The 27,922-nt window shown below is 39.0% G+C and overlaps 1 protein-coding gene across 1 annotated transcript in view; it reads right to left on the bottom strand.

The window, feature by feature from the left end:
• The window catches only part of PIK3R1 (phosphoinositide-3-kinase regulatory subunit 1), a 55,247-nt gene extending 27,725 nt beyond the window's left edge, over nucleotides 1-27,522 (bottom strand). The window contains exon 1 of the mRNA XM_086628750.1: nucleotides 26,763-27,522. Within this exon, the coding sequence (XP_086484876.1) occupies nucleotides 26,763-27,096 (334 nt within the window). The 5' untranslated portion in view covers nucleotides 27,097-27,522. The remainder of the gene's footprint in view (nucleotides 1-26,762) is intronic.
• Nucleotides 27,523-27,922: the final 400 nt, after the last annotated feature.

Below are 27,922 nucleotides of genomic sequence, written 5' to 3'. Positions count from 1 at the left end.
GTTCAATAACTTCTGTTTGCTTTCAATTTTCAAGCATAATACTATTAACTGTATAGTTTTCTTGAAGCAAGAATTTTCTCTTCTACAATGACTGGTTAAGAATAAATAGCAGTATAATCAGAAAGGGACATTTTGCAGATTCAAACAAACCCGCATACTGATTTTATACAAAGTCAGTTTTCACACAATCCAGTTTCTTCACAGAGAGAACATACTGTATAAAGGAATGTTCTGGCTTCGTAACATGAGGGATGATCTCTCTCTAAACAAACTATTTTTGCCAAAAGAGTAATTCAAAAGTTTTAGAGTAGTCTTGTTTAACTCTTGGAAAGCATGAACGTTTACATAAAGACATTATTAAACTACTGCCAGAAACATCTGGCATAGTTTGATGAATTATGATTGATAAACAAAGCTTAATCACTGAAGTAAAAATTGCCAGTTGCCTAAGCAATGGTGATCTCCACCCGATTAAACTCACCACGGACAAACAGAGAGCAATTCTTAAACACACACGCACATATGTGCCTGCATGCATATGTGTATGTATAGCTACATGCATGCACCGTATTTCTAGAAGACTGAAACCAAACAAAATTATGAAGATAACCAAGTAAAAGGAGAAAAAGAAAAAAACCCAACCAACCAGTAAAATACAAATAGAGAGTTATTAATGGAAAACTTTGAGATACTGCAAAAATTAAATATGTGACTACTGAGAAAGAGAAAGCAGACAATTTTGGCTGAGAATTCATCCTATTTTGGAAGCACCAATTACATAACTTTCTAAAAATACAAAGAATTTACAAGTGGTAAGACATGAAGGAAAGCACAGAAGAAGTCTGGAAGTGCAGAAAACTGAAGAGAGAAATACCAATTATTTACAAACGAGTACTGGAAGTGGAGCATAATAGGACACTGAGACATGTCCCTTGCAAAAAGAAGCAGAATAATGGTATGATAATGATGGAATACTTTCCAGCCCATTCATAACTGAGAAGGACATTAGAAAAACATCTGTTAGTCATAATACTTTAACTCAGGAGGCCCAGAAAATGAACATTCAGGAGTCCCAAAAGAGTTGCCTAAACAGATCTCTAGGCTGCTGATGTTACTTTTAATGACTTGTGGATAATCAGAGCAATTCCTGGGGATCAAAAGAATTCTAATGCCCAATCCGGACCCTGGAAGGATAAGTAAGATGAGTACATGCTAGTTACATTATCAGTCCTGAGCAAAATAAAGGAAAACCTGATACTAGACTCATGATAAAGCAATAAAAGACGGTACTGTAACTAAAGATTGTCTACATAGCTTTTTAGAGGATGGGTTCTGTTAAAAACCACACTACTTCCTTCCTTGATGGCACCGTAGTTAGCTGAAAAATGCAAATGAGTTGAGATAATAAACTCTAAAGTTTTGTCAAATAGTTGACTTTGTATAACACTGTGATTAAAAGCTAAAATCAAAGCAAGCACGTTATACAGGTGTAGCTGACCAGCAGATCTCCAAGTATAGCTATTAATGCACAACAAGGTACCCAGGGAATGAATGGTCTTTTCCTCTCTTTACATCTTCAAACCACTTTCAGGTTCCATCTGGAACACCTCTTTTAGCTTAACATCATATCTGCTTTGTCAAACACAAGTGGGGCTCAAATGCAAGATGCTGCACTCCAAGCAGCCTCTGCTGAGGCATGCTGAAATACAGACCATTTGATTTGTAATATTCAGATCAAATAGTTCCTTTCAACCTCAACTACGAATCCATCTTACGATGAGAGCAAATCTACTGAAAGAATAAAGAGAAGATCAGATCAGAGTCATATCAAATGGCATGCCATGAAAATAAATTATGAGATACTAACACACTTACAGAATGCTAAGGACATAAAATGCATCCCTTATTTGACAGCAGACAAAGAACAGAGTTTACATACTTTCACTTATGAAAGTAACCTTCTCCTCCCTTAGGTAGCTAGTTACATTAAGTACCTTTCTCCCTGTTGCATAACAGCAATGAAATTGCATCATCTCTGAACAAAGATGCTCATCTCATAATTCCAGTTGAAGGCAGCATGCAGCAACAGTCAACAGTCTAAAGTGAAACTGAAGAAAGAAAGGAGAGACGAAGAAGGAGAAATAGAGACAGAGGATGGAAGTCAAACCTGACATGTTTGAAACATTTCACGTGACAGCTCAGCAGTTCAGGGATGGTCCATCCAGGCTACTGAGCAGCAGAGAGAACTACGCTTTCTTCCATTAACCAAACTGTGCCTTGAAAAGATGGCAAGACATACACTCCAAATATCTATAAGCAAGGTGTATTTAGAAAAATAATTCTACTTCCCACTAGAGTTAGATTTTCTACATGAGGGATCGAGTCCAAGCAAAGCAAAAAGGAGAACCCAATGTCAGAAGACTTTAGTTCACAGGAAGAAGCCTTTGCAGGGTGAAGAAAGGCACTACAGAAAACGGTTTGTCTCCATGGGACATAAAGAATGGGGTGAGTGTAGACCCTACCTAGATTACCGAAACAGAGAATGCCTCTTCCTGCACCTTAATTGATGCTCAATGCTTTTCATCGACACTTTAAGTAGAATCTTAGCTTATAAACTAGGTTTGTATCATAATCTGCTGCTGAATCTCTTTGTTGTACAATGTTCTTGGATTAACAATATTCTTGGTGAAAAGCTTTTGGAAGCTACACATTTACCTTTACATTTATGCTAAATCTATAACGTGTCTACAGAACATATGTATGTAAAGCAAAGGTCACATTGGTTAAAAAGAAAGATGTCTAACACTCCTCTGCTACCCTAAAACATACAATTGGAAAAACATTAAAATTTCAGTTCAGAGGATTTCAGATATATCTTCCTCCTTATACCCCATTCCTTTTCTCCAAAACTGTAAATTTCTATCTACCAGAGACATTACTGAACTTCTAGATATTAAGAGTGCCTTTAAAATAATGACAATCTATTCCATAAATACATAAACTGTAAAATACTTATGTATTTGACTGACAGCTCAGGGTATTCACCTCTCTTTTAATATTATGCACACACTAGAAAGTATAAGCTCTACTGCGAAAAGACACAAACACACACACACATACACAAAGGTAGATTCAAAACCTGCAGTTACCTTCAACGCAGCAATGACAAAAGGACATACATAAGTTGCACAGTTATAGCGATCAGCAACACTGAAAAGAACATTCACTTCATCAGCATGTAAGAAATGGCATTAAGAAATTAAAATCAAACTTAACCTCACACCTGCTACACTATTTCCTACTCATTGCGCCATCTCCAATATAATTAACTCATAGCATCATACTGACTTGTACTTTAAACTTCCCAACTTTTGCACAAAATAGAAAATTATGTTCCATTAAAGGCAAAAGGCCTCATGAAACACATATCTGTCACTAAAAAAGACGACTTAACAGTACTTATAGAACTGAAGTCAGTTTGTAACGTTACGCAGAAGACAGTCAAATTTGAGAACTATGCCTTTAAATTCTAAAATGCTGAGAGGAAATGGCAGAGGCTAAACTGAAGAAAACTACACCTAATTTTGGAAAAAAACAATTTGATTCCCAGAGCCAGAATACAAGATATCCTTAAAAAGGAGTTCTGATTCTGTATTAGGTGTTCCAGAAGAAAGCTCAGCATGCATATTTAGATTCACAGAGGGAAAACTTTTCAGACAGTTCAGTTTTGGTAACAGAGAAGAGAATAAAAGCCCACATGCAACAGCATTTAGTACCTGATTTCAAAAGTATCTTTTGCTTTGAAGCATGCTGTAGCACAGCACAGAGGTTTGGAGAATCCAGTCCACTCTTAAGAATCTGAGCAACTTTGTAGATCCCTTTGCTACAATCCAGTATCAGTTTTTCACTTAAAGCAATCATTTTCCCCCCACATTCCTGTATTTTTATTTTTTTTTAAATTCTCCGGTCTCCCAAATATTAAGGCTCTGAAAAGCTGTCATACAGTTTTCGTGTCTTCTTTCTAGTCACAAGTCTGGTGGTGGGTCTCCAGATAGTAAGGAAGCTGCGGATGACACATGATAAAAGCTGGATTTTCCACTAGCTCTATTTTTACCTTGCCACCGTAAGAACCAATGAGATGAACCATAAGCCAGGGTTCACTCCAATCTGCGAACTCTTCCCTCTCCCTCATACAGACAGGCCTCAACAGCAGTAAGGCAACGGCAACATGTGGGAGATGAGAGCATACTTTATGTTCAAGGGTTGCCAATACCCCTCCAAAGTGCAAGATGAAACCAGCACACAGCTGCACCTTTTGGAAGCGTTCTCAGCAAAAAGAGATACTTTAGAGTTAGTACCTGGCAATGACGAGTGGAAATTTAAAGCTGGAATTTGGCTTCAGACGCTTCTGAGCCAAATCTTTCGTTGTTGCTAGAAGAGCAAAAATTAATTTAAAAAAAACCCGCCACCACCTTAAAATGTAATAATAGACACCACGGAAAGGAGTTTAATTTCTTAATATTTTACAGGAACTATATACTAACATTAATTGAATTTAGCTTTGAGTCAAGAATACTTCACGCATGTTCTTTTTTCAGAAATGGCATTTAAGTTTGTGCATACATACTGCATTTGATGACAACACAGCTCTACATAAAAGTCTAATATTTGAGAGCTCAGGTCTTAAGATGATCATAAATGGCTTATATGCAAGCGGATATACTCTTTAGGCATGCAACCGTATCCATTTACATAGCGAATTATGCACTCATAGATTTACACGTATCCTTGTTTGAGAGTCACACAGTATGGCCAAATGTGAACAGTTTGGCCCAAATTCAAGTGAAGACGCATTGGAAGTGAGGGCGGTTTGGCACTCTTGCACAGCCTTTAAGGCAGTGGTACGAATCGAGGCAGTCCCCTGTAGTCCCGTGTACTGACTGCTGGCAGCCCCCAGACCAGAGACGGCACTGAGAACACACCAAAAGCCATGCCTGTGGAAACACAAGTTCAGATCCTGTCGCACTGGAAAGCACCAGGAGCTGCTTCCGGACAGATGACAGCCTGGTCCAAAGCTTCTCATGGCCCTGCGGCAGCAGCTAGTCCAGACAGAGCCTCAGCCATCGCAGCCTCCTCAGCACCTGCTGTCATCAGCCGGGGAAGGAAGGTCACACAAGCCTCATAACTCATCAGAAAGTGAAATGACTCTTACTGACACAAAACTCCTAACTTTTACTGAGAGACCACTTCATGGTCCATTATATGTTTCTTTTATAGTCTTAAGAAGCAGCAAGTTCCTGCAGAAGTTTTCAGAAGAGGGTGAAAGAGTAAAACCGTCCTAAACCTTACAGAGAAAGTTTCCGTAGAGATCTGTGCCTTGAGTCCAATGCCAGATCAACACAGGAAAAGATGAGTCTGGTATTATGAATACCAGAAAGAAATTTCCCTCTGAGATGTGAGGACTGTAACCCTGCTTTGCATTTGTAATTTCAGAGAGCCTAATGGCATTTACCAAAAGAACAGGCAAAAAGAGTGTTCACAACTGCCCAACTGCTACTAGCAAAAGATTTTCTCTGGGCAAGGATGAAAGAAAGACAAAAAGGTGAGAGTAAGACAAAGAAGTTGATGTCTATGTGTGTCTCAGATAAATTGAGAACTGCAATGATAGCAAGTTCAGCTACAACTGTTAGAGGAGAAAAATAGACCCTACTGACCTGAGATGATTTAGTTTGGCTATAGTTAATTTCTCCTAGAGGCAGAAATCATCACTGAAAACAGCATGAGAAAGAGCTGTTCAGGGCTCAACCACCTTCTCTAGTACTGCCTTCTTTAGAAAGACTTTAAAACACAACACCATTCATGGAAGAATATGAAAGTGATTTAAGCTTCAGTGAATTTGACACATCATTACAAGTCGTTTAATAAGTCTGTCTACTATTACTTGTCTTTCATTTTTATCAGATGTCATCCAACAGGCAGACTGCAGATGCAGGATACCACAGAAGCCTTGACAGCTAAAGGAGACTAGATCCAGGAGAAATTAAGAGAGGTGAAGCCTATCCCAGCACTAGAAAAAGGAATGGTCTGGCCCACCAACACTATCAGTCTTCGGGCTCGCAAGAAGCCCATTTTTATGGACGCAGAAGAATGTCTGCAGGTCAAGATTTATTGCAATATGAATGACTCCGGAGCTATAAAAAGGAATAGGGAAAAGATGCCTGCTCCTGTCCTTAGGTGACTGGAGTACAATCAGGAAGCTGGATGGAAATACTGCCAATTCTAAAATCCTTCAACGCTACACAGCCAGCAGAGTCTACTTCTTCCATTAGTCAGTAGATGTTAGGTATGAACTAGAGGACAAAGTGACAACTTCATTCAGATGCTCTCTGTTAATGGTACACTGAAGATTTTAGCCACAGGAGGAAATGCAGATCTGTACTGAAAAAATGTTGTATCACATCAGCTGTCGCTCCTCTTTTTCCTTCATCTTCAATGGAGAAATATCCAAATAAAGCAGAATACCCTTCCTAGGGCATCTCAATGACAACATTTAACCCTCACGGATGAAGAGCACTCTGTTAATACGCTTCTGGAAGTAGCTTTTTAAAGCATCCATATTTCTCCTGTGATCCTACATCAGTGATACAGAGTGACAAGAACTTTTCCAAGGTTTTCTCTTCCAAAGGATGACAACTGAAGGAGTTCTCACCAGCATGAACTTCTGAACTCCAGTCAGTCTCAGTGTACTGTCCAAAATGCAAAGCCAGCTTCTCCAGAATCCTCTGTGTGAGGTAGGTACTGACAACATCACCCCACCCATAAGCTTTAAAAAGGGCATTACAAACTGACTTTTGTAGAAAAATGTACACAACTTGTTATAATATATGTGGTACTTAATAGAGTAAGGATAGGCAGTCACTTTTCCAGGAGGACAAATATATGTATATTATGATCGAGCCATTTATAGTCCAAACCACTGAATCTCAGAGGGTCGGAAATAAAAACTGAATGTTACTTCATTTTGTCCAATGAAGTATGTCAAAAAAAGGAACATGTCAAAAAAGACATAGTCACCTGTATAAATCAATGCTGTAACTGGGACAAGACAAACATTTTACTTAGATACTTTCCAGGGTTATCATATGCAATCAATGATCCAATTGATAAAATATCATGTGTGTGGTGATTATGCAGGAAGTCTGAGGGCCAGGAGAACTAATTCTTCTCTTCATTCCCATTTATAAAGTTGTACCAGCTGCACCCTCAGGGCTAAGGAGAGTAAGGGGCAACTATGGGAACAGAGGGGAAACAAGCCCAGGCAAACACAGATTAGTGCAGGAAAATACTCTACAAACAATAGATGGCAGAACTAGACAGAATAAAGCTTTGATTTGATATAGAAAGTCATACTTTACAATGTACCAATCCTCTCAAAAGAAATCTGGGGTCTCTTTACCTTTCTTTGACACAAAAATCAATGCTGGTCACAGAGCTGCTGCCTTAATCAACAGAAAATTCCTCTAAGACAAAACAAAATGAAAGTGTGCAGAGAAAGAAAAAAAAAAAAGCAGACAGTGTCTGGCTTGAGGAAAGTTTAGCTGCATAAACAGGCAGAAAAAAATACCAAGCGACATAGCGTAAAGTACTGTATTCCTTTATAGTAGTTAAATACTTTTAGTAGTGGCTGCTAATCATGTTTCACACTTATTAATTTAATGTTTCATAAAGCCCTATTTCTATCATCTGGTGAAAGGGAAGTGATACTGTCTGTACTGGGAAGGAATTCTGTACATAGTATCCTATCAGATATAACCTCAGTAACTTCATGAATTATGAGCTGTCAGGCACTTTTCTCATCTGCTGCAGAATATATTTCTTAGAAATAGGAGCTATAAATAAGACAACAGATGTTCTTTTTTGGCTTCAATTGGAGCACGGGTAAGTTTTAAAAAGCAGCCTGTAATTAAGACTGTTGTAAAGACAGTACTCTGCTTCCCTCTATGGGTGAGTTTTTGCAATACTCCTTTTCATACTAGAACTGAATTTAGGATTTGAAATGGCTGCCACCATTTACAATTAGTATTAAGACAACTGGAGAAACGAGCAGCCCAGTTCTGAGGAAAAAATGCAAGGCTTATGAAAAAAAATCAACTAAGAGCAATATTCTGGCATGCAGTTCACTGGATTGTAATGCCATACATAACACAAACTGTTTTGCAAAAAAAAACTCCCCCAAAAACCCAAGGAAGAGATGGAAAAACCATCTGCTTATTCAACTGTTCTTTCAAAGGGCTGTAAGATACGCAGAAACAGTAAAATAAGAAATAAGCAAGAATCTAGTAAAAGATGCTGTTCTGCTTCTAAGTAGAGGAGGGGACTCAATAAGCTGAGGAGCACACAGGGGGCCCAGGACAGACACCGCTGGAGCTGAATCCCAAGTATGCTGTCTGGCACCAGGGCTTCGGTACTGCCAGTCTCCAGGAGGAGGGTGTCTCACCTCCCTCCCGTGGTCTGGACCACGGGGCACTGCTAGAGGCTTCCCACTCTCTTCTCAGGGGTGGCAGAGTGAAATGTAATTCCCTCTTACCCGTCATTTTCAGGGATCACCCCAAGCCCTGTGTGAGGTGTCGGCGCACAGCAGGCAGCAGTGTTATCGCCATCCTTAGAGTATCACTTTAAATGAAAAAGCAGGTTAACATCTCTGAACAGAACGAGCCAGCACGGTCCTCAGAGTGTGATTCTGAGGACAGAGAAAGAAAATATTTTAATAAGCCAACACCTGTTTTTCATGTCTTGTTGATATCTGCAGGTTCCCTGCCAGCAGTTTTCAGTCAGAGAGATATTAGCAGATGAGAGGTAAAACGTGGTGTGGTTACGATGTTACTGCATCCCCATAAGCAAGGAGATGATAACAGAGGTGACAGTAAGGGAGAGACAGGACTGGGTCAACCAAGAAGCCGGACCCAGTGAGGTGCCAAACATTGCCTTTTTCATCAAGTGAGGCTTATTCCCTCCTCCTCCTTCAGGATTGCTGCCCCAGGGCTAGAAAAGAGCTGAGCTCTGCAAGAATTTGAGTAATTCTGCCCAAATCACCTCAGAGATATTAACTGGTAATGAAAAACTTACCATCACAGCTTCTGGCAGTGGTTTGACATGAAACCATACATGATATCAAGAAGGAAAACACATGACATTGAATATTCAAGCGTCGTGTGGATAGCCCAGGTGTAAGGACAAATGGCACGTTCCGCTAGCAACTGCATCTTGTGACCTACTTATGAGGTTCCCAGTGCAACCTCCAGGGTTACTGTTATCATTAAACATCCAGATTGCAGTAGTACCTAGAAGCCCTTATCAGTATCAGAACAAACTTGTGATAGTTCTCTACAAAGAAAACTTCTCTTACTGGTCTTATAATTAACCAAGTGATCTCTTAGAAATTGATGCCAGCTACCTTCCCACAAACCCTACCTCATCTTTCTCAAGGGTATTAAAGCCATGATATTCTAGTAACTTCTGCACATTATACTTTATTTTTTAAAAAAAAAAAAGGAATGGTGAAACTCTAGTAAAAGAGTAATTTATTTTAAAGAGACTGTATGTAAGTTAATACAATTACACAGTATTTTACTACAGTCACTCTACAAGGAATTATCAGCAAAGCTCCCTGTCTGATGCCTGCTATACTACACAGACATACAAACAAAACTACATTAAAAAAGCATCAGGACCACAAGGTCAACCACTCAAAACTTAAGACAACAAAGAACTAAGGCTGCATGTGCAATTTCAGTTCTTCATCTCTTTCCACATAATGGCATAGCACTTTCCCCATGAAATTACTCTGCCCATTTGAGCACACAAAGCCTAGTGCTCTCAAGGGAGAGAACCCAGCTGAAGAATGAGGTATTTATTACCTGGAGCATTATCCAGATTGTGTAAGGACACATGGTAGTGCTGTAGGATCATATTCTCCTGTTTACTTTCCTATTCAAACATGAATTTTCTATTATTTCATCTCAGCTCAGCTTCCCATGCAAGAGTACTTTGCTCCACAACTTCTTCTCGAGTTCTTCCTAGCAAGTAGGGAAGGAAATACGAACTCAGTTGTTCCTGGAAACCTTTGTCACACAAAAGAGAGACAGCTGACTATCTTTTAAGGGAAGGAATGCTGAGGTCCATCTCAAGAGGCACTTGAAAATTTTGGTACTGGCCAGCCAGTGGAGAGTCATGGTGAGATAATTTCAATGACCACTACTATCAGGTAAAATTTCACAGATAGAGCAAGCTCCCATGCTGGAAATGTTTTACCTAAAAAGCAGTGACACGTATTTTCTTCTGAATATTTGGCACTAACCATCCTCAATTCTCTTTCCACATAACCATGGTGATGACTGGTAATGGTGCTCCAGCAGCATCTGCTCTTTGTAACTGAGGTAGAACTGCTGGATGGACATTCACTGTGACATACTGGGGATGCTGGAACTCTCTCCGGAACAATATGTCCCACCTGTAAAGGATCGTGTTCCTTACTGCTGATTTTTTTTGGTACCATGAAGTTGTTTCTTACGCAAGGCCATCACTAGTTTGTGATAATAACACTGCTTGATAAGCATATTTTAAAACACTCTCTTTTTATGCACTAATCATAATATATAAAAATTCAGGACAGTATGTTGTTTTGCTCTGAAAGAGTACTTTGTTTTGCTACCTTTTTGCTGTGGAGAAACTAATGGGGGAAAAAATGCTAGCAAATCCACCTCAAATTATCCACAGACAAGCAACCAGAGGAAAAGAATAAGCTCTTCACTACTGCAAGAAAAAAACAGTCTGTATTACTGTGCTTGAGAAGTCAAACTGTTTGGATCTGGAAGATTTACATAAAAGCGCTGGCAGAAGTTGCTGACAGACAAAAGCCAAAACAGCTCCTTCATCTTTTGAGGATTATGGGAAACATTTGTAAGTACACAGAAAGTTAAAAATAATGAGTGTATAACAGTCACCCAGAAAAAAAAAAATGCAAACAATGGTAACAGCAATCCAGAATCAGGACTCTTTTATTCTGCAAACTAATGTATTTCAAATCAACTCTTTTTCCTCCTCTTTAAAAAAAAAAAAAAAAAGAAAAGGAAGAAAAAGCTTAGAGCTCTAGCTGTAGCAACAGAAATACAGCAATGCTGAAAGGCAATCTTCTAAGAAAGTAAAACTGGGTTAATCCTTACAGCCATTAAACCATGGGCTGATCTGACATAGATACAGAAACAATATTATTAGGAAATTCCTGAACTGGATCTACAGAGATCTTTCATTTCAGATGAAGAAGAAAACTCTAAGTCTGCATGTAACAAAATTTTTTGACCCATGTCATACACCTGTCGAGATTTCTCTGTATAGCAATGTGAGCCCTGATTTCTCACTCCATTTCACACTATCAAGATACTACACAAAAAGGACGCCACAGAATATGAAGTGCATGTACTTAATGCATGAACTAAAAGACCTCTCTTCCATAAACCACACTCCGCTGCTGAAGTCACTTTAATTTATACTTTAGCAGTTAAAGTGGTGAAGGAATTTCATGGACCTTTATAAAGCAGTCAGAGTCTCAACTGGCTGGCTAATTGCAACTGGACAAAGACCTTCATTTGTGTACTGCATTGCTGAAATTCAGACAGTGCAAAATCTGTTTCTAGAAAGTGTAAAAAAAGAATTGAAAAGAACAACAAAGACGGTGCTAATGAAAAGCTAGCATGAAAAGCTGGCTATGTTTTTACATCACCATCTGCAAGCCAAAGATTAACTGAAGTCAGGGTAAGGAGTATTGGAACAGGATTTCAGTCTGCATTGTAAGTATTCATTTGCAAAGAGACTAAAAGCAAGTGGCAAAGACTCTTTTCAAGACAGCTCTTTAACGCTGAGAAATCCTTTTGCAACCTCCATGCACCTCAAAAGTTTTAAAGACTTTCTTGGGGTCTAAAACAAAGAAAAACGTGTCCCTTTTGAAAACAAGTAGTGTGTTGTGAGGGAGTGAGACTGATCAGAAGAGGCTGAAATAAATGCAAAAAATATTTTCTAAGAGCTCTTGGAATGCCTAAACTACAGAGGGGCTGTGCAAACTAAAAATCCATACACATCTGGTTAAGAACTGACCAGTTCCCTGTGATTTTTAAGTCAGGTGGATCAAATGAAAGCTGCTCTTCCAGGAAAGAAGCTGGGGAGGCAGAACCTCTTTTTATGTCCTGTACAAAGACTCAAGAGGTGAGCAAGAAGCACTCTGACCTGCTGCTGCTCTCCTTCCTTCCCTCTGCCACCAGGCAGCAGCCTTATGCTGGCCTAGTCCAGCACAGGTGAACGTGCTGTGGATGTTCTCTGACTTCCCTGTAGAAAATTGATGGGAAGCAGGATCAGTGCTCAAGTTGACTACCTCTGAACTTAGGGGACTACTAAGAGTATAAATGAGCATGCCAAGAAATACTAATCTGCTAAATATGTTAAGTGCTGCAAGCATACAGAGCTTCTACAGGTCACATACACAAAAAAAAACACAAAACAGTTTTTCCACCATCCTGCTCCTGCCAAGAAAGTTAGCTAGCCTTCTAACTAACCCATCCACAGCTGAAAATACAATGGCACTAAACAGTATCTATGTATCTATACATTCACCTCTATTTCCACTTACGTACAAACACAGCTTAAAGCTACAACCACTCGGTTGTTTTTCAGAATGTTCATTATAGGATGCAATAAAGCAGTGAAAATACATCACTGACTTGCACATGATGTGATCAAACATGTGAAAAGGTACTCCAGCTACAACTCACTAAGAAATGGGTGGAGGTTTGTGAGGCGGAAAGGCTGCTGGCTGGAAGAAGTAAGCCTTCTTCCACGCTGGCCAGCAAGGACTGGGAATTGGCTGCTATTCTGTCAAAAAGCCGGGTATATCCTGGTTGTTTTCCTGCTGTCCTATTGGAGGTGTGGGGGCAAGGACGTCTTACATGTCTGTTTTTGTTACTCTGCTCCAGAGGAATCCCTTAGACACCTTGCCAAAAGAAAGAAGCAGAGTTACCTTTCTTTGAGCCTACCAGATGGGAACACCTCTTTCTTGTTTCATTTTACCTTTTTAAAGGATTTTTTTAAACTTATTTATTTAAATGTGGGCCATGACAAGAAGGGAAAGGATGTCTCACTTGACTCCGAGATGGAGAATCCTTCCAGAAACTCAGATCCTTGCTGAGAACAGAAGGAAGAGGACTGCATTAATTTTTAACTGACCTAATTTTTGTAACAGGCTTATGAGTCCCTGTTTTTATGACTCCCTGTTTTTTAAGTGTAGTTCACATGAACTGCCTGCTACATCAGAACAAGCATCTTTCTCCTTCTCCTCCTAAGAAGCTGGAAAAACTTGCATTCTGATTAGCTCAGCCATGGCATCTTCAGAGAACTTTACTGAAGTTTTTGAAAGATAAACCTCCTCAAAAATAGTAGATGTAGAAGACAGCTGGTGTAACTCACGTAAGCTCTGCTACACTATTGCTAGGTACCTGATTCTTACAGGACTCAGAATTGCTTAAGAGGAGCCTGACATCTCCCAAAAGGTTCTAATATTTCACGGTAAATGTGCCACTAATATGCTCTTTTAGAGAGATCAGTATGAGCAATCGTCTAAATCTAGATGTTGTTTTAAGGGAAATGCTTTTTTGGGGATTTTTTTGGTTTTGTTTTTGTTTTTTTTAATAGCATATTTCTTGATCTCTCAAGGGAGTGAGCCCTTCTGCTTCTCTTTTTCTTGTGTTTCACTACATCAGACAGCTTTCCACCAGTCAGCTTCCCACATTTCAAAGCTTGCTCTCAAACTGAGAAGCCTTAGGACACAGAGCAAGGCAGCTAGTTATTGTAGTGACATTCAGCTAGGAATAAATAATCCAAATGACCAAGTGAATATTCTGATCTGTGCTGCCCTTCTAATCTGAAGGGACCCAACTCCAGTGAGAGAGTGCAAGGCCACAGGTGTAAGACTTCTTATACACACTTACTCAACTTGTTGGCTGCTGCTTCTAAAACCTTGCAGAACAGTTTGGGACTAAACTACTATGTGTAAAGACTGGGTTCCTTTTTATTGTTCTGGGTTTTTTCCCCCAAGATCTACAAATTACACATCACCAAATTACATGCAGAAATTTGGGAGTCAATACTGTAGTCTTGCATCAAGCTAATCAAGACTAAGAACACAGTTTCAGAGCCTGTCAGAGTGACCACTTATGCCACAGTCTAACAGCACTTCGTAAAGCCTCAATGCAAGCTGGTTTTTTGTTTCTTCTTAATTTTAGTCAGGAAAATAAGCATAGATTAAAGATTCCTGACAGGCTGCAAACAGGTGACCAAATCATATTTAACATGACAGAACACTCTGTATTTTCCAAAACACTAAATTCATACTGAAGTGAGAGAACTTCATGCTTCTTCTTCTGCATGGCTATCAACTTGAGCCCAATAGAACAAACCGGAACCACATTTAAGTCTACTTTTTCCTTCTGACTTTATAGCTTCCCCATGCTTTCTGCACATCACACGTTCTCTCTCTTTCTCTCTCAGCATTTGGTCTCTTTCTCCTTCTGGCATTCTGTAATCCTGCCAGCCAAAGAGCTTTGCTTTTAGTAAGGAGATCTGCCAACTTAAACACCAGTCTCCTACGGCAATCAAATAATGAAACACACATGTATGTACTTGCACGTAATCTGCCAAATGCCTCTCTAGCCCACTACAAACGATTCTTGCAATTCGAGGTTTGTATAGGAGCATGTATTCATACACTCTTGGTTTTCAAAGATCAAATGCCACGGTTCTTCAGAGTCCCGTGTCTTATTTGTACATATAAACCCAATGACCCTGCAATTTCCATATCAGTATCTAGAAGACATGAAATCGGAAAAAACTAAAAACGCAAAGGTTGTACAGACAACATCATATGGAGTAAGTATATCCTTCAGTTTCTTCAACTTAACGTAGAGGTTTGGTCCAAGACAGCACAGATTCCTCCATGGCAGAACACACTTCCCATGTTTCCAGTGTGTCTGGACAGTTAATGAATAACTATTCCAGGTGTCGAGTATTTTTCGTATCTCCCACATTACTCATCTGTCATCCACACTGAAGCCACCTTGATTTCCACCTTATAAACTAGCATTTCCCAAAAGAGAAATGTAATGTATAACGCTAGCTACACAGTAATCCAGGAAAAAACATTGTCTGTCACACTGGGATGAAGTTGCACTGCCACACTTCTTGACTAAATAAGGTTGTGTTTTACAGCATGGCAGAATAAAGATGGCAGCAAAAGCATCTATCAATATAGTTACTGATTGGTATTAGAAAACTAAAATCAGGTTTCAAGGACTGCATTTTATTATATAAAGCCATCATTTGCAAAAGTTCCTGCACTGTGAATCACAACTATGATACAGTGAAAAAAAGCAAAACTACTAGAGATACATCATAAAAACATAAAGCAAAAGGTACTTAAAATGTGCATGTCCCTGAAATGTGTCTTTCTATTGCAAGACGTGCTTTACATGTACAACTTGAAACACTGAATTCTCAGAATCGGGAAACAAGTGAGATAACACTAAATTATGTCACCACATCCGTTGAATCTGTGCACTCACATTCTACTAATTCTTTTGCTTTTGGTGCTTTTATCTGGATATCAGCTGGTGGAGCTGGATGATGAAGGCAGAGGTATGCCAGGAAGATTTGTTCTGCAAGGAATTGTCTCAGACACCCAGTACTCCGTAGCTGAAGCCAGCCATGGAGTGAGCAGATGGTACTCGCTCCTTGTGACAAGTCATGGTCAAACCTAATGCAGTTTTGGTTCCTGGTTTCCGTTATCTCAATGAACATTTAACTGTTAGAGTTTAGAGTTCTTTAAGTTAAGAGTTTTGTCCCCAGATTCAGCTTTTTGAAGTGTTTTTCCATGTGACCTCCCTATTACAAAAAGATTAACCTTAAACTATCTTAAACCAGTAATTTTTAAAATTGTCTTTTCGGTGTACCTCATTCCTCACAGGAATGATGATAACACCTTTGCTTATTAAGTCCTGAAGCCGACTTAATATTTGCGAATATGAAGCTGTATGAAGCTGTTATCCGCCATGCCACTGGAAAGAGCAGAAGAGGCAATGAAGAAACCTGTTTCCCAGACAGGAGCCTGAAGGCTGCAAAGAAAAGGTCACTTAAGACCACATACTAAACAACCAGAATGAAGCAATTCTCATTCAGTGAAGACCTGGACAATGAACAATGCAAGCATAAGCAGAAAAAGGGGTCAGGCGACTATGTAATTAAAAACTGTATCAGATGGCATACACCAAAAGAAGGTGTAATTACATGTACATACACAAGTTTTAGATGTGTCGTTTTGCAATTTTAACAATATATTCCTACTATAGTGTGTAATTCACTGTATATATGTACATGCATCAAGGTAATAAAACTCTGTATTTATTGCAAATGTAATAATTTGTTACAATAACAGAATATACAATTAAAACTGTCATATAATTTCCTCAATCACAAGAAATCTTCATTATGGTCACACTAGTTAGCCAAACAGGCAGTCCTTTAATATAAAAAAAAAAAAAAAAAAAAAAAAGCAATGCCAAAGTACCTAGCAGCATGAAGCAAATTTTTAATATGCATTAGTGAAGAGAACTGAATACAATGGAAGTAAATAACTTGGTGAAAATAATCTTTTACTGTCATCACCAAATATAATTAAATGTGTGTTCCCCCCAAATAAAGACATTTCTACAACTAAATTTGCAATTCTTACTATATAACGGATGTACAAAGGGCTAAAAAGTTAAGTGATCTACACTAAGCATGTACTAAAGGGAGGAGTTTGGACTAATTAGGAACATTCTTTAAATCTATCTATAAGTTAGGAGCTCGATACAGGAACTACTGAGTGAAATTTCATGCCCTGCATTAGCCCAGGACCTCACAAGAGATGATCATAACAGTCTTTCCCTTCCATGTCTTCAAAATTCCTGAAAGGACAGTCAGACATTGTTCTCTACATCAGTGTTAATCCCGTAGTATTTCATGTGCTTTCACATTATATGCAATCTAGCATATTGGAATCTCTTCAGAACAGAGCTAGCATTTGTGCTCCGAACCCTAAAGGCAATAAGAATTTTGCCTGAGAGAAGCAAGAGTAAGAACTGTGGGATTTGTCCCAATGCTGCTAAACCTTGACTACAGGTCTGATCCTGTTCCTTGAGAAGGCAAAATGGGTTTTGCCACCAATTTAAGGGAAAGTAGAATAGGAGGCTGCTGCTTCTTGTATGAACAAGCCTTCTAAGTAAACAAAAAAAATCCAAACATGTATAATATTTTTAAGGACACTAGTACTTTAAAATCATCTTATTTTGAGTTTGCATCCAAAGGGATTTTGAATAAAGCATTTTAATACTCTGTTTAGAAGAGAGCAGCTCACATTAACAAGCATAGGCATGTTCCATCTAAATTACCAAACAATTTACCACAGCATTTGATTGACTGGCTATTTAGATCCAACAGACAACGAAAAGCGAAAAAAAACTCACCTATCCATTCTCATCTTATTGGCGTGTTCTTACTGTGTCATAATAAAACCCTAGATATTTGTCTTAGAGGAAACATCTGGAGAAAAAAGCATGACAGTTGGTAACTGTCTTCCCCTTTTTTGCTTAACTGCACATGCAACCAATGTCTTGCATCTTAAATCACTGGGGAAGGCACCCACAGCCCACTATCCTTTTCATTGCAAGCTTTAATATTGAAGATATAAGAGACTTTTAACTATCTCTACGAGATTAGTCCAAAGCAATTATTCGTACTATACACAACAGATGAGCGCCAAATGTTCTTCCAGCAGTCAGTCACAATTCTCCCCAAAAGCCAGAAGGCAGCTCAAAAGAAGTGAGACTTGATGCTAGTCGCTCTATAGTAAACATTGTTGAACCAGCCATTTATTATAGCCCCCCAAACCAGCCTGATAATAACAGGATTGTGAAAATCTCTCATTTCACATAGGGAGCTGCAGCGTTCACAGACTACCAGAAGGGTTTTGGAGTTGTCAGCACTAAGTTTGAACCAAAAGGAAGTTAGAAAAACATGAAAGTGGTGGGGGATGCACGCTAATCTTTCAACCAATGGTAATAAATTAGAAATACAGCAGAGCAAAGAGAATTCAAACACTCATCCCACTGTGCTCTTGAGGACCGCTCGCTGAGGGAATAGAGGTCCTTTATTTCCAGATATTTGAGATGAAGTTTTTGTTACTTGCTGTTTTGAATATGAGTTCCTTAATGCTTTCTCTATTGACCAGGCCAGATTGCAAGGACCACTAAGAAAACACTTTATTGTCAGAACTGGTTTGCAGTGGAACAAAAGGCCTCCCTAAATCTCTCTCTCCATAAGAAAATTGCTTATACAGGCTAATGACTGGCTATGCTATTCTGGCTTCACAACAATGGAGTTGATTTGGACTGGCAAAAACATACTCTAAACTATACACAAACATCTGTACAGATTTGACTCCAAAGTACTCAAAATAACTTGCTTCGAAATGTCAAGGGATGAGATGTTCTGACGTTTCTCTCAAGGGAATGGCTGTATTGCGAACAGTGCAATAAATATCAAAGGAAGAACGAAAGACTGTACTACAGTAAGAGGCACAAAGCCTGGTCAGTCAAGAGCGTCCTGCTCCAGAGGAGCTCTCAAAGAGTGCTGACCCCTCACAAAAGACTGATGCATCAGTGGAGATGGGAAGACCATGGGAGCAGATCACACCTCGCTGCACCCCATGGTGCCCTGAAGCCTCGCAGCCCTTTGCAGACCACGGCAGGGCAGATGCCCACGGCCTCTGTCACTCCTCCCCTGTGCCAAGCGACTGTGTCTTGGCGAGGAGACAATTCATATACACAATAAATGTTTTTGCGTCTCCATCCAAGCTCAGCACATGAAAAATTGCGAATTAGCAACAGAGGACTGGAATGTGTGGTCACAGGGCTCAACACTGTGCGCAAGTAGGAAAAGGAGTGCATATCTTTGCCCTTAACTGCTTATTTCTGGAATGTTCCTGGATAGAAAGATAACGAAACCAGACACAGCTGTGCAGCCTTATCTACCAGTGTGCATAATTAGTGGTTTCTTTCATTAATTCCCTAATTTAAGTGCTTCGGTCTACCTCCAGCCAAAAACGGCTTAGAAAGAGGGCTTGGAAATTAAAAGGTTCACAAACTAAAAGCCTTCCCTTTGACACAGACTGCTGGAGAAGCTGCAACATGCTTTGAAACTTCATCTGCAGCATGTGATACCATTTAAAAGTTTCTTTGCCAAGAATAATCGTCCATGCTTTTATCCTACCTACCAATGTTGTCCAAGTGGGATGAAGAGATCAAGGAAGAAATCGGTGACAACACTGAAGCTTTCTCTCCTAACCTCAACAAATAAATTCCATTATTGTATCTGTAAACAAGACATACAAAACTAGTGCAGCCAGGCCTCCTGGGAGTTGTGTTCCCTCCTGGGACTACAGATCTCAGGTTGTGCCTTCCTTCCCAGCTGGCGAGCAGGAGGCTATGGCACAGGAGCGCTCAGACCTGCAGCAGCCAACAAATCCAGTCCCACAGGGGAGAAAGAGCAAGGAAAAGACCCTTGAATTACACCAATCTGATGTGTTTAAGTGGAATAGTTTGGCTTTTGGCCAGTATCTTTACATTTTTAAGTGTGCATGTTTTTTAGAAGGAAGCATCAAAACTTTGGAGGAAAGCAGAGTTAACTTTGTCTGGTTTTCCAATAGACAGAAACTCAGTTTAAAAAAAAAAAAAAAAGGCAAAGAAACCACAGAGAAAAGATTAGCCTTGCCTATTTACTGAAAAACAACAATAACTGCTCAAGAGCTTCTAGAAGCTGTGTGGACCCGAAGTAACTGCTCTTCCTGCACCAGGCCTGCCTTCTGCAGGAGCACCTTCCCATCCCAGACACCAACGGGTGATGCGCCAGCACGGATGGCATGTTTAGACCTGCCAAGGGTAGATCTCACTTCTTGCCCTCGACAACCACAATCTCCAGCGAAGAAATTATCTCAGACATTAACCTCTGGGAAATGCTCTAACGCAGCAAATGATGCCAAGCGTATACAAACAGATCCACTGGATTATACAAGCAAATTGTCTGACAGCTAACTGAACTGTTAAAGACCCTTTTCATCATTCATGCCACAGTTTACACAGTAGTTTTGAAGTACAAGATAGTCTTAAAAGATATTTTTAAAGCGTAGAAACCATACGCATCTACATCGTTCCCTAGCTCAGTGTGTTTCTGAAACTCTGTCCTGAGAATTTTGATTACAGATTCTTATTACCTGACAAGCTGTCAGTGTAAATATTATTTTTAAATGCCATCTTACATGCAGACTGTTTTATAAAGTGGATCAATATGTGAAAATAATGAATAGTGTGTAGGTGCTGTTTTTGTGGACTGCTGCATACAGCATTCATAAAAGACTGAACAAAAAGCAGTCAAGTTAGTACAAAAAGTTACACCCGCTAACACTTTACCGGAAGACTTCAGGCAATGTCCAAGGATGCAGAAATTTCAATAACAAAGTGCAAAAAATGTAATACGTAAAAAACCCAAAAAACATTAAAAAAATCTGTTAATGAAACCACAAAACAGGATTGTATTTTAGAAATATATTTTGCTGAAAGCATGAATGAAAGTTAGCAAATGTTAACCACAGTTATTACTTTTTTTTTTTTTTTTAAAGCCAAAATTCTCTTTTAATTATCCTAAGTGCCTAGATTCTCACCAAGGTATTCTCAGGACTTAAAATCCTTCTCCAGATAAAATAAATATTTCTTTTAAATCCTGTAATTCCCCTTGTCATTCTTAGCTACAAAAATAAAGCAGTTCTTTGTATTCTAGCCTTCAGATTGATTTCATGGATGTTCATCACAGAAAGCAGCTTTGGAGCAAGACGCAGATGTGAAAGAGTTCACAGCCAGCTGCAGTTACAACACCTGTGTTCTTTCACACAAGAAAATCTGGATGCATATATGGCATCACACAGCTATTTAAGTGGGCACGGTTATTTGCTCGGGGTGCAGAATGATCCATTCTTGGCAAATGCTTAGCACCATGTGTTGCTGAAACTCACAAACTGATGTTATCATATGCAAGCCTAAGAAAGAACTATTTGCTAACCAGTGGTTTTTTCAGATGTTCCTGGATCACAGCTACAGGAACAGATCAAGACAATTCCAAGGGAGAGGAGCAGACTGCTTCACCTTTGCCTTGTTTTAAATCTGCCCCAGGAGCATTCCTATCAGCAGGGGGCAGTAACAGACTGAATAAGTATCACAGAAGGCTGAAGAAAGGTAAGCAATGTCACTCAACATAATGCCACTGTTGTAACTACAGAAAGGCATTATTAAAATCGGTGTGACACAAAACAAGTATTTCTTTTATCATCAAAATAGGAGCGTCCTATTCCTTCAGTTTCTTAAAGTCAAATGTGCAACAAAAGGCAGTGGGTTTTTTTAGACTAATTGATTAAGTTGGGGAAAAAAGACGCATTTCAGCCAGACAAGCCTTTTCAGGTCTGAGGTCACCTTTGAAGATCAAAAGCAGGTTCTCTGTGCCCCAAGTAATACATTTTTCCCAGAAATATCAATTGGTCAATTAAAACACTCTTCTCATCTTACTCTTATCCTGTGATGACGGAAACACAACATGGAAGACGCTGGTTTTGAAGCACCTTCCTCCCTCCTGCTTCCTTCCTCCTCTACCAGCAGGTGGGGCCACGCATCAACCATGAACTTGCAAGCGTATCCCTGTGCTCTCTGTGATGCTTACAAAGACTTTTTTGGTTACTGTCATCCTGATTTTATCACTGTGAAAAAAAATGCCCTGCCTCACTTTAGTGCAACTTGCAAAATCTTTGTTTTCATTAGCAATAAAGCAGGTGGCAAGAATTTTGTTTTCAGACGCAGGCGCTCCTCTGGCAGCTAGAAATTTCCCTTGTACACCAAGAAACGTGACCACAAGTAGCTGGCGAGGCTCTCTGGCAGGAACCTGCTCCGTTTCTCAGCGCAAGTCAAAAGCAACCAACTTGTGAAGTTCACAACTGGAAGCCAATCCTGACAACTGCAGCAGGACAAAGGCTTATGCTCAAACTGGGCTTTTCAGAATGAATCCAAGAGCTCTGGCTTGACGGCAAATACATTTACCAAATGAGATAGTGACTCATCAGTTCACCCCATAATTTCCTTTTTCCGTTTGCCCAGATCAGGAGAGACGATGACTATTTTCTTCCCAATGGAGGCTCCAGGCTCACCGCATTCCACTCACTCTTATGTCCCCTAATTTACAAATGTAAATAATTTTCAGAAACACAATCGTTCTACTGGTTTTATGGAAAAATTAAAGAAACAAATCCTACAGCATATTCAGTTCAAGCATGTACAAACCATTTTATGCTCTCTGTCATTTTAGATCTTTGTCAGACATTGCATAACCTGGTCTCTGAAAGGAAAGGGTTTCCAAATGTTCTGTGGCATTATCTTTGCCTAATTTGCTGATCTGTATCTTTTCTAGGAGAAAAGCTTAAAGAAAGGTGTGATTTGGGGTTTTTTTTGTTGTTGTTGTTGGGCTTTTTTATTTTTCTCAGAAAGAAATCTATGTTATAGTTTCATCACAAGAAGGAAGAGCTTTGGATTATTTTTAGGCTCTAAACCAGCTGAAATGACATGAAGTGACAACATACACAACCCTTCTAAGTTACACAGGAAGTTGCAGGAAGCTCTAAAACATTAAAACAAACAAATTATTTATATGAAATTTTGGTCTGCCCTTCTGCAATGTGACCTTCATTTCAAAGTGGGAATTTAGCATTCCAAGTTAAATCTGAAAGTATATCTGTCTATTAATCAAAGATTTACGCTCCAAAGTCTGCTTAAGACTTCCCGGGCTCTTGTATCCCCTTTATTTTAATATTTTTTCAGATGCAATAAAAAAATAAAAGCCCCACAAACTCAGACTAAGTCTACTTTTTTATTGACGAAGGTGAGGGGGAAGAGAGGCAAAATGCAACGGTCATAACATTTCAGTCAAGGAGCCCCAGTTCTGGTCTTGACCAATGGTTCTAGAAATTTAAATGGGTCATGGATAAAATAAAAATCTAGGGAAATATTCTACCTAAGTGTTGTAATAAATAAATGAATGTTTTAATTGAATTTAAGACCATCAGCAGTTTTATTTGTTTTCAGAATGGCTTTTAATATTTAAAGAGCTCCCTATTTAAAAGTAAGGCTGTGATTGCATAAGACACTGGCCTGGTGAGCAACTCCGCCCATGTTACTAGCCTCATTGACTGCAAAGTCTGTTCAGATGTCTATGATTATTTGTGTATGAGTACTGCAGCGTTGCAAATACTGGCAGTACTGTACCCCAATATTGCAAATTTGATCAAATATAAGACAACCAGGACACAGAGCAAGAGATCATGCTTCACAAGGCCAGGGGAAAAAAAACATTCAGAATAAATAATCAAGGAGTATTAAAATTTTTAGAAAGTATTTTCTTAAAAAAAAAAAATCTCTGTGTCTGGTAAAACTAAAAGAACTCGTATGAGTACATATATATTCTTTAAAATCTACAATTAAGTTTCTGATATTCAACATATACACAACAGGGACACATACAGAATTGACTCTTCATGGAATGAAAAAAAGTATATGGATTATAAATAACAGAGGCACATTTAAGAAGTCTGCTTCCAGTTCCCTATTAATCTGTCATTTTGATCCACAGCAGTTTCAAATCATCAAGTACTGAAAATGTAAACTTAACTGTATTTGGTCAAGCAAGTTTCATACTATGCATTAATTTATTTGAAATACACTCTAGGGGTGTAGACAGAAGTATCATCCTGGGAAGAATCTTCTGGCCCACTGCCCATTAAGTTGGCTGCTGGACAATATTAACTGCTATTCCCTTATATACAAAAAAAAGTGAAGTCACATGAAAGTCAAATGTACATTGCCACATTGTACATTCTCAACTCTATTTCCTACTGCACCTCTGTTTTCACCATAGGCATCATTTTTGTATCATTCTGCTCACTTAAGAATTTCACCTTTATTTTGGTTTGGTTTTGGTTTGGGTGTTTTTTTTTGTTTGTTTTTTTTTTTATAATACTCTTTCACTGCAACATTTCCCAAAGTTGTTTCTAAGATTTAAAGCGCTCTCTGCCTTACTTCTTTACAGTACAAAGATCTGTAAAGAGACCATTTACTATTATTTTTCTCAATTTATTTTAAGTAAACATACATTATTTTAGAAGTAATTAAACACAACTCTTGAGCTATTTGGAGTTCAAATTCCAGTGTATCTATAATTTTGTTGAGGGAGGGTCTAATCCCTGATACTAGGGCATTACTGAAGGTGCCTAGCCTTTTACATGAAGCTTAAAATCCTTAATTCAAAAGGAGTTATGGGAACTTAGCTTTTTTTTTTTTTAAATTAAAAAAATATAAGGCTGGGTTGCAAGCTGATTCTTAAACATTTTGGAGCATGGCAGGATCATGCGTGCAGACTTTGAGATTAAGATTCCCAGTTAAATTAGCGGATTTTCTTGTTTCAAATCCCCACGGTCCCAAGCTATTAAAAATAATTACATTGCATGTAAATAGCACTCTGTCTAGAGGCAATAAACTTCAGTTTAGGAGAGATACAGTCACTACGGTTTGGGGCACTGTCTCATCTCAAGGAAGGAGAAAAGCCACAATTAAGCAGAACCTCTGAAATCTGCAGCAGTTTCCCAGACTCCCATAAATGTGTTACAAACGCGGTCCTGGAAAGTGCAAGATTAACACCAGGACTTCCCAGCACAGCGCTGTGGCCAGCTCACAGCATGGCGCTGCGAACAGGAGCATCAAGCAAGCATGAGTACAGAGACCAAGCAAGTTACAAAGCACTACTTTTACGTTTAAAGCAATAAACGCATAAAGCCTGGGACGCCAGTTACCTCACCACAGCATACAAATATAAAGAATGAGATTTTCTTTCCACCCTCTGCCTCTCAAAATGACCTAGCAGCACTGAGGTGCCTATCCAAAGAGCCATGTTTATTCTGAAGTTACATATGATGGAGACAACCTTCTCCACAGATGGGTTAAGAAAAAGTCAGTGTTACCTACCTGATCAGCACATATTAATATCCAATACAAGGAAGGATCAAAGAAGTAATGGAGTTTTCTTTCAAAAGTAAATACCCCATTTTCAGAATTAATCTAATGAGAAACCATGAGACTCTGATGACTACAGACTGATACTTTGAGGACTTAAGAAACACGGACAGCATACCCTAAAATACCACCATGCCCCCCATCCTCATTCTAACAACGATGTGCACTTAGGCATTATACCCTTGCATGGAATTCTTGAGTGCTTGAGGACACTGTTATATAAAACAGTTCAGATTTACTCTTTATTAAGCGCCGACTAACCTAAAAAGGCTTCTGCCAGGTTTCCACTTGATTGCCACATAAAACTTGCTGTATTTCCATTCTTATCTTTTTTTATCAGCACAGCTGAATATAAATTCATAATAGACACAGTGGGATGGAAGCTGATAAACTGACACCATGGCTTTGAAAGTGATGGTGCAAACATTTCTATGGAGGCAGAGGGCAAGGATACCATTCAGGACTATGGTGTCACTGTGAGAATCAGGACCACATACTACAACTTGCATTTCCTACAGCGAGAAACACTGAGAATTTAAGAAGTCTTAGATGTTGAAGCAATTTAAGCCATTCTAGACTTTTGAGAAATGAAAGACCAATGTAAAAATCTATCCTAAGATGGACTTGGCTTGTTGATATGTAAAACTCAAATATCTGAATGTCAGTAGGCAAATGAGACAAATCCCTTGGAGGGAGAGTGTTTTGTTGGGGGTTTTTTTTAACCCTAAAGTTTTTCCAATCAAAAAAGAGATGACTCCTTTTATTAACAGAAGAGTTCTGATCCAATTCTGAGTTCTGCCCAACATACTGTTGCAAATGTAGGTCAGAAAGCAACTTACATTTAAACAAAGGAAATATCTTCCTTTGTTTACTTAAGTGCTATTTTTGCTACTGCATGCCCTACCCCCAAAAAAGTTACATCTGAATTTCTCTTTATCATCATTCCATTGTTCATTTTTAAATAACCTGCTCTTACCTTCAATATCACAGATAAACCTCCATGATAAAGGACATATTTTTTGCTGTTAGTAAGAGATTTATCATAGGAATATACTGTTTATTTGGAATTTGTACTTCGGATTCACTGAGAAGTTTCTCAATAGTGATTTTTATGAACCACAGAGGAAAACACTTCCACCATCTTCTTAGAAACCTAAAATAAAGGCCACCCTGCTTATTCTCCATTTAAGTCTTTACAGTAATGAATTATAAGCATACTTTCCAACCTGTGAGATGTACCTCACAGTAAGTTATTAGTCTCTGTGGTGCCTGAGAAAAAGCACATGAAATTACAAAAGTGTGTGAAAAATTATTAATTAGAAACAAATCTTAACTGACTGAAATGAGCCATGACCTAAAAAAAGCTGACCAGCAGGTGTTATACACATAAATGTACAGTCAGATCAAGTCGACGAAACAAAAATATCTGAAAAACACAGGACACACATGCCTTCTGAGAACAGTACTGACCTTGTTGCTCACTCTCTGCTTCAACTTTTGCAGGACTTGGTGCTACAGGAAGTGGTCGGGGAGGACGAGGCTTCGGAGTTGGGGGAGATATTTTTTTTCTTCCAATGTACTCTACATAAGTTCCTGGGAAATCCCCCCTCTCCCCTGTGGTTTCATTAAAGCCATTTAACCAACCAATTTCCTCAGGCTTTGCTTCTTCCCCTTCACTGAATCCATGTGCTAGTAAGGTACCTTTATTCACAGTTAATATATCTCCTAAGTGCAAGTCAATGTCTTCTTCTCGCTCTTTTTTGTAGTCATATAAAGCTCTGTATTGGTATCCTTCGGCACTCATTTTGGCAAACAATTTAACATTCAGAAGTGTTATTAAACAGTATCAAAATGCAATTGTCCAGTTATATTTTTATGTACTAAGAGATTCAAGATGTATTAAATGGGATAATAAAAATGTCAATAGCAATGCCTAAGTAATAAAATCCACCAGAGAATCAAAAAGCACCAGGATCTGTCATTTCACTGCTCATGTTTTTTACCGATGTATTTATTCGAGTCAATGATTCTTGCAGAAGTATGTGTTCCACTTCTTCTATGTCTAGCAATATTATTTCAACTAGTTCCTCTTCTGGGCTCGCTGGCACTTCTGGGTCTCCATACTCAAGTTCAGCTGATTCTTGTAGCCAGTCACACCTTCTTCAGACGTACTTGCCACAGATTGCCCACGTACCTTAAATATTCTGCCACTGAACTCTGCACACATGCTCTTCCTGGAAAGAGAAGAGAAAACCAGTGAAATCATTTCAAATTCTCTTGATTGCGAACTTGGGATTCCACTTATGCCTGAAGATTTCTGCAACCCTGGCAGAGGTTGTGTCCCACAAAAGAGCCCTAAATAAAAATAAAGCAAAGCAACCTCACAAAAAAACCTGCCAGCTAACGCTTGTGTTTTTATAAAGGACGTATGTCTAATTACTTGAACCAAATTTGCACCCCTGCAGTACGAGACATGCTTTCTTCTCTGTGGTTTATGGCTACTGAAGTCTCGGAGTGAGAGAGGTAAGCCCTGGAGCTATCCCTGTAACGCAGTATCTAACCCAGCAGCAAGATCTTACACGTTATCTCCCTGAAGACATACAGTCACAACCCTTCCCCGTAAGAGGTCT

Source organism: Tauraco erythrolophus, chromosome Z (genome assembly GCF_009769465.1).
Source record: "Tauraco erythrolophus isolate bTauEry1 chromosome Z, bTauEry1.pri, whole genome shotgun sequence".
In the NCBI taxonomy this organism is placed as follows: Eukaryota; Metazoa; Chordata; class Aves; order Musophagiformes; family Musophagidae; genus Tauraco; species Tauraco erythrolophus.
This window is presented reverse-complemented; position numbering and strand designations above follow the sequence as displayed.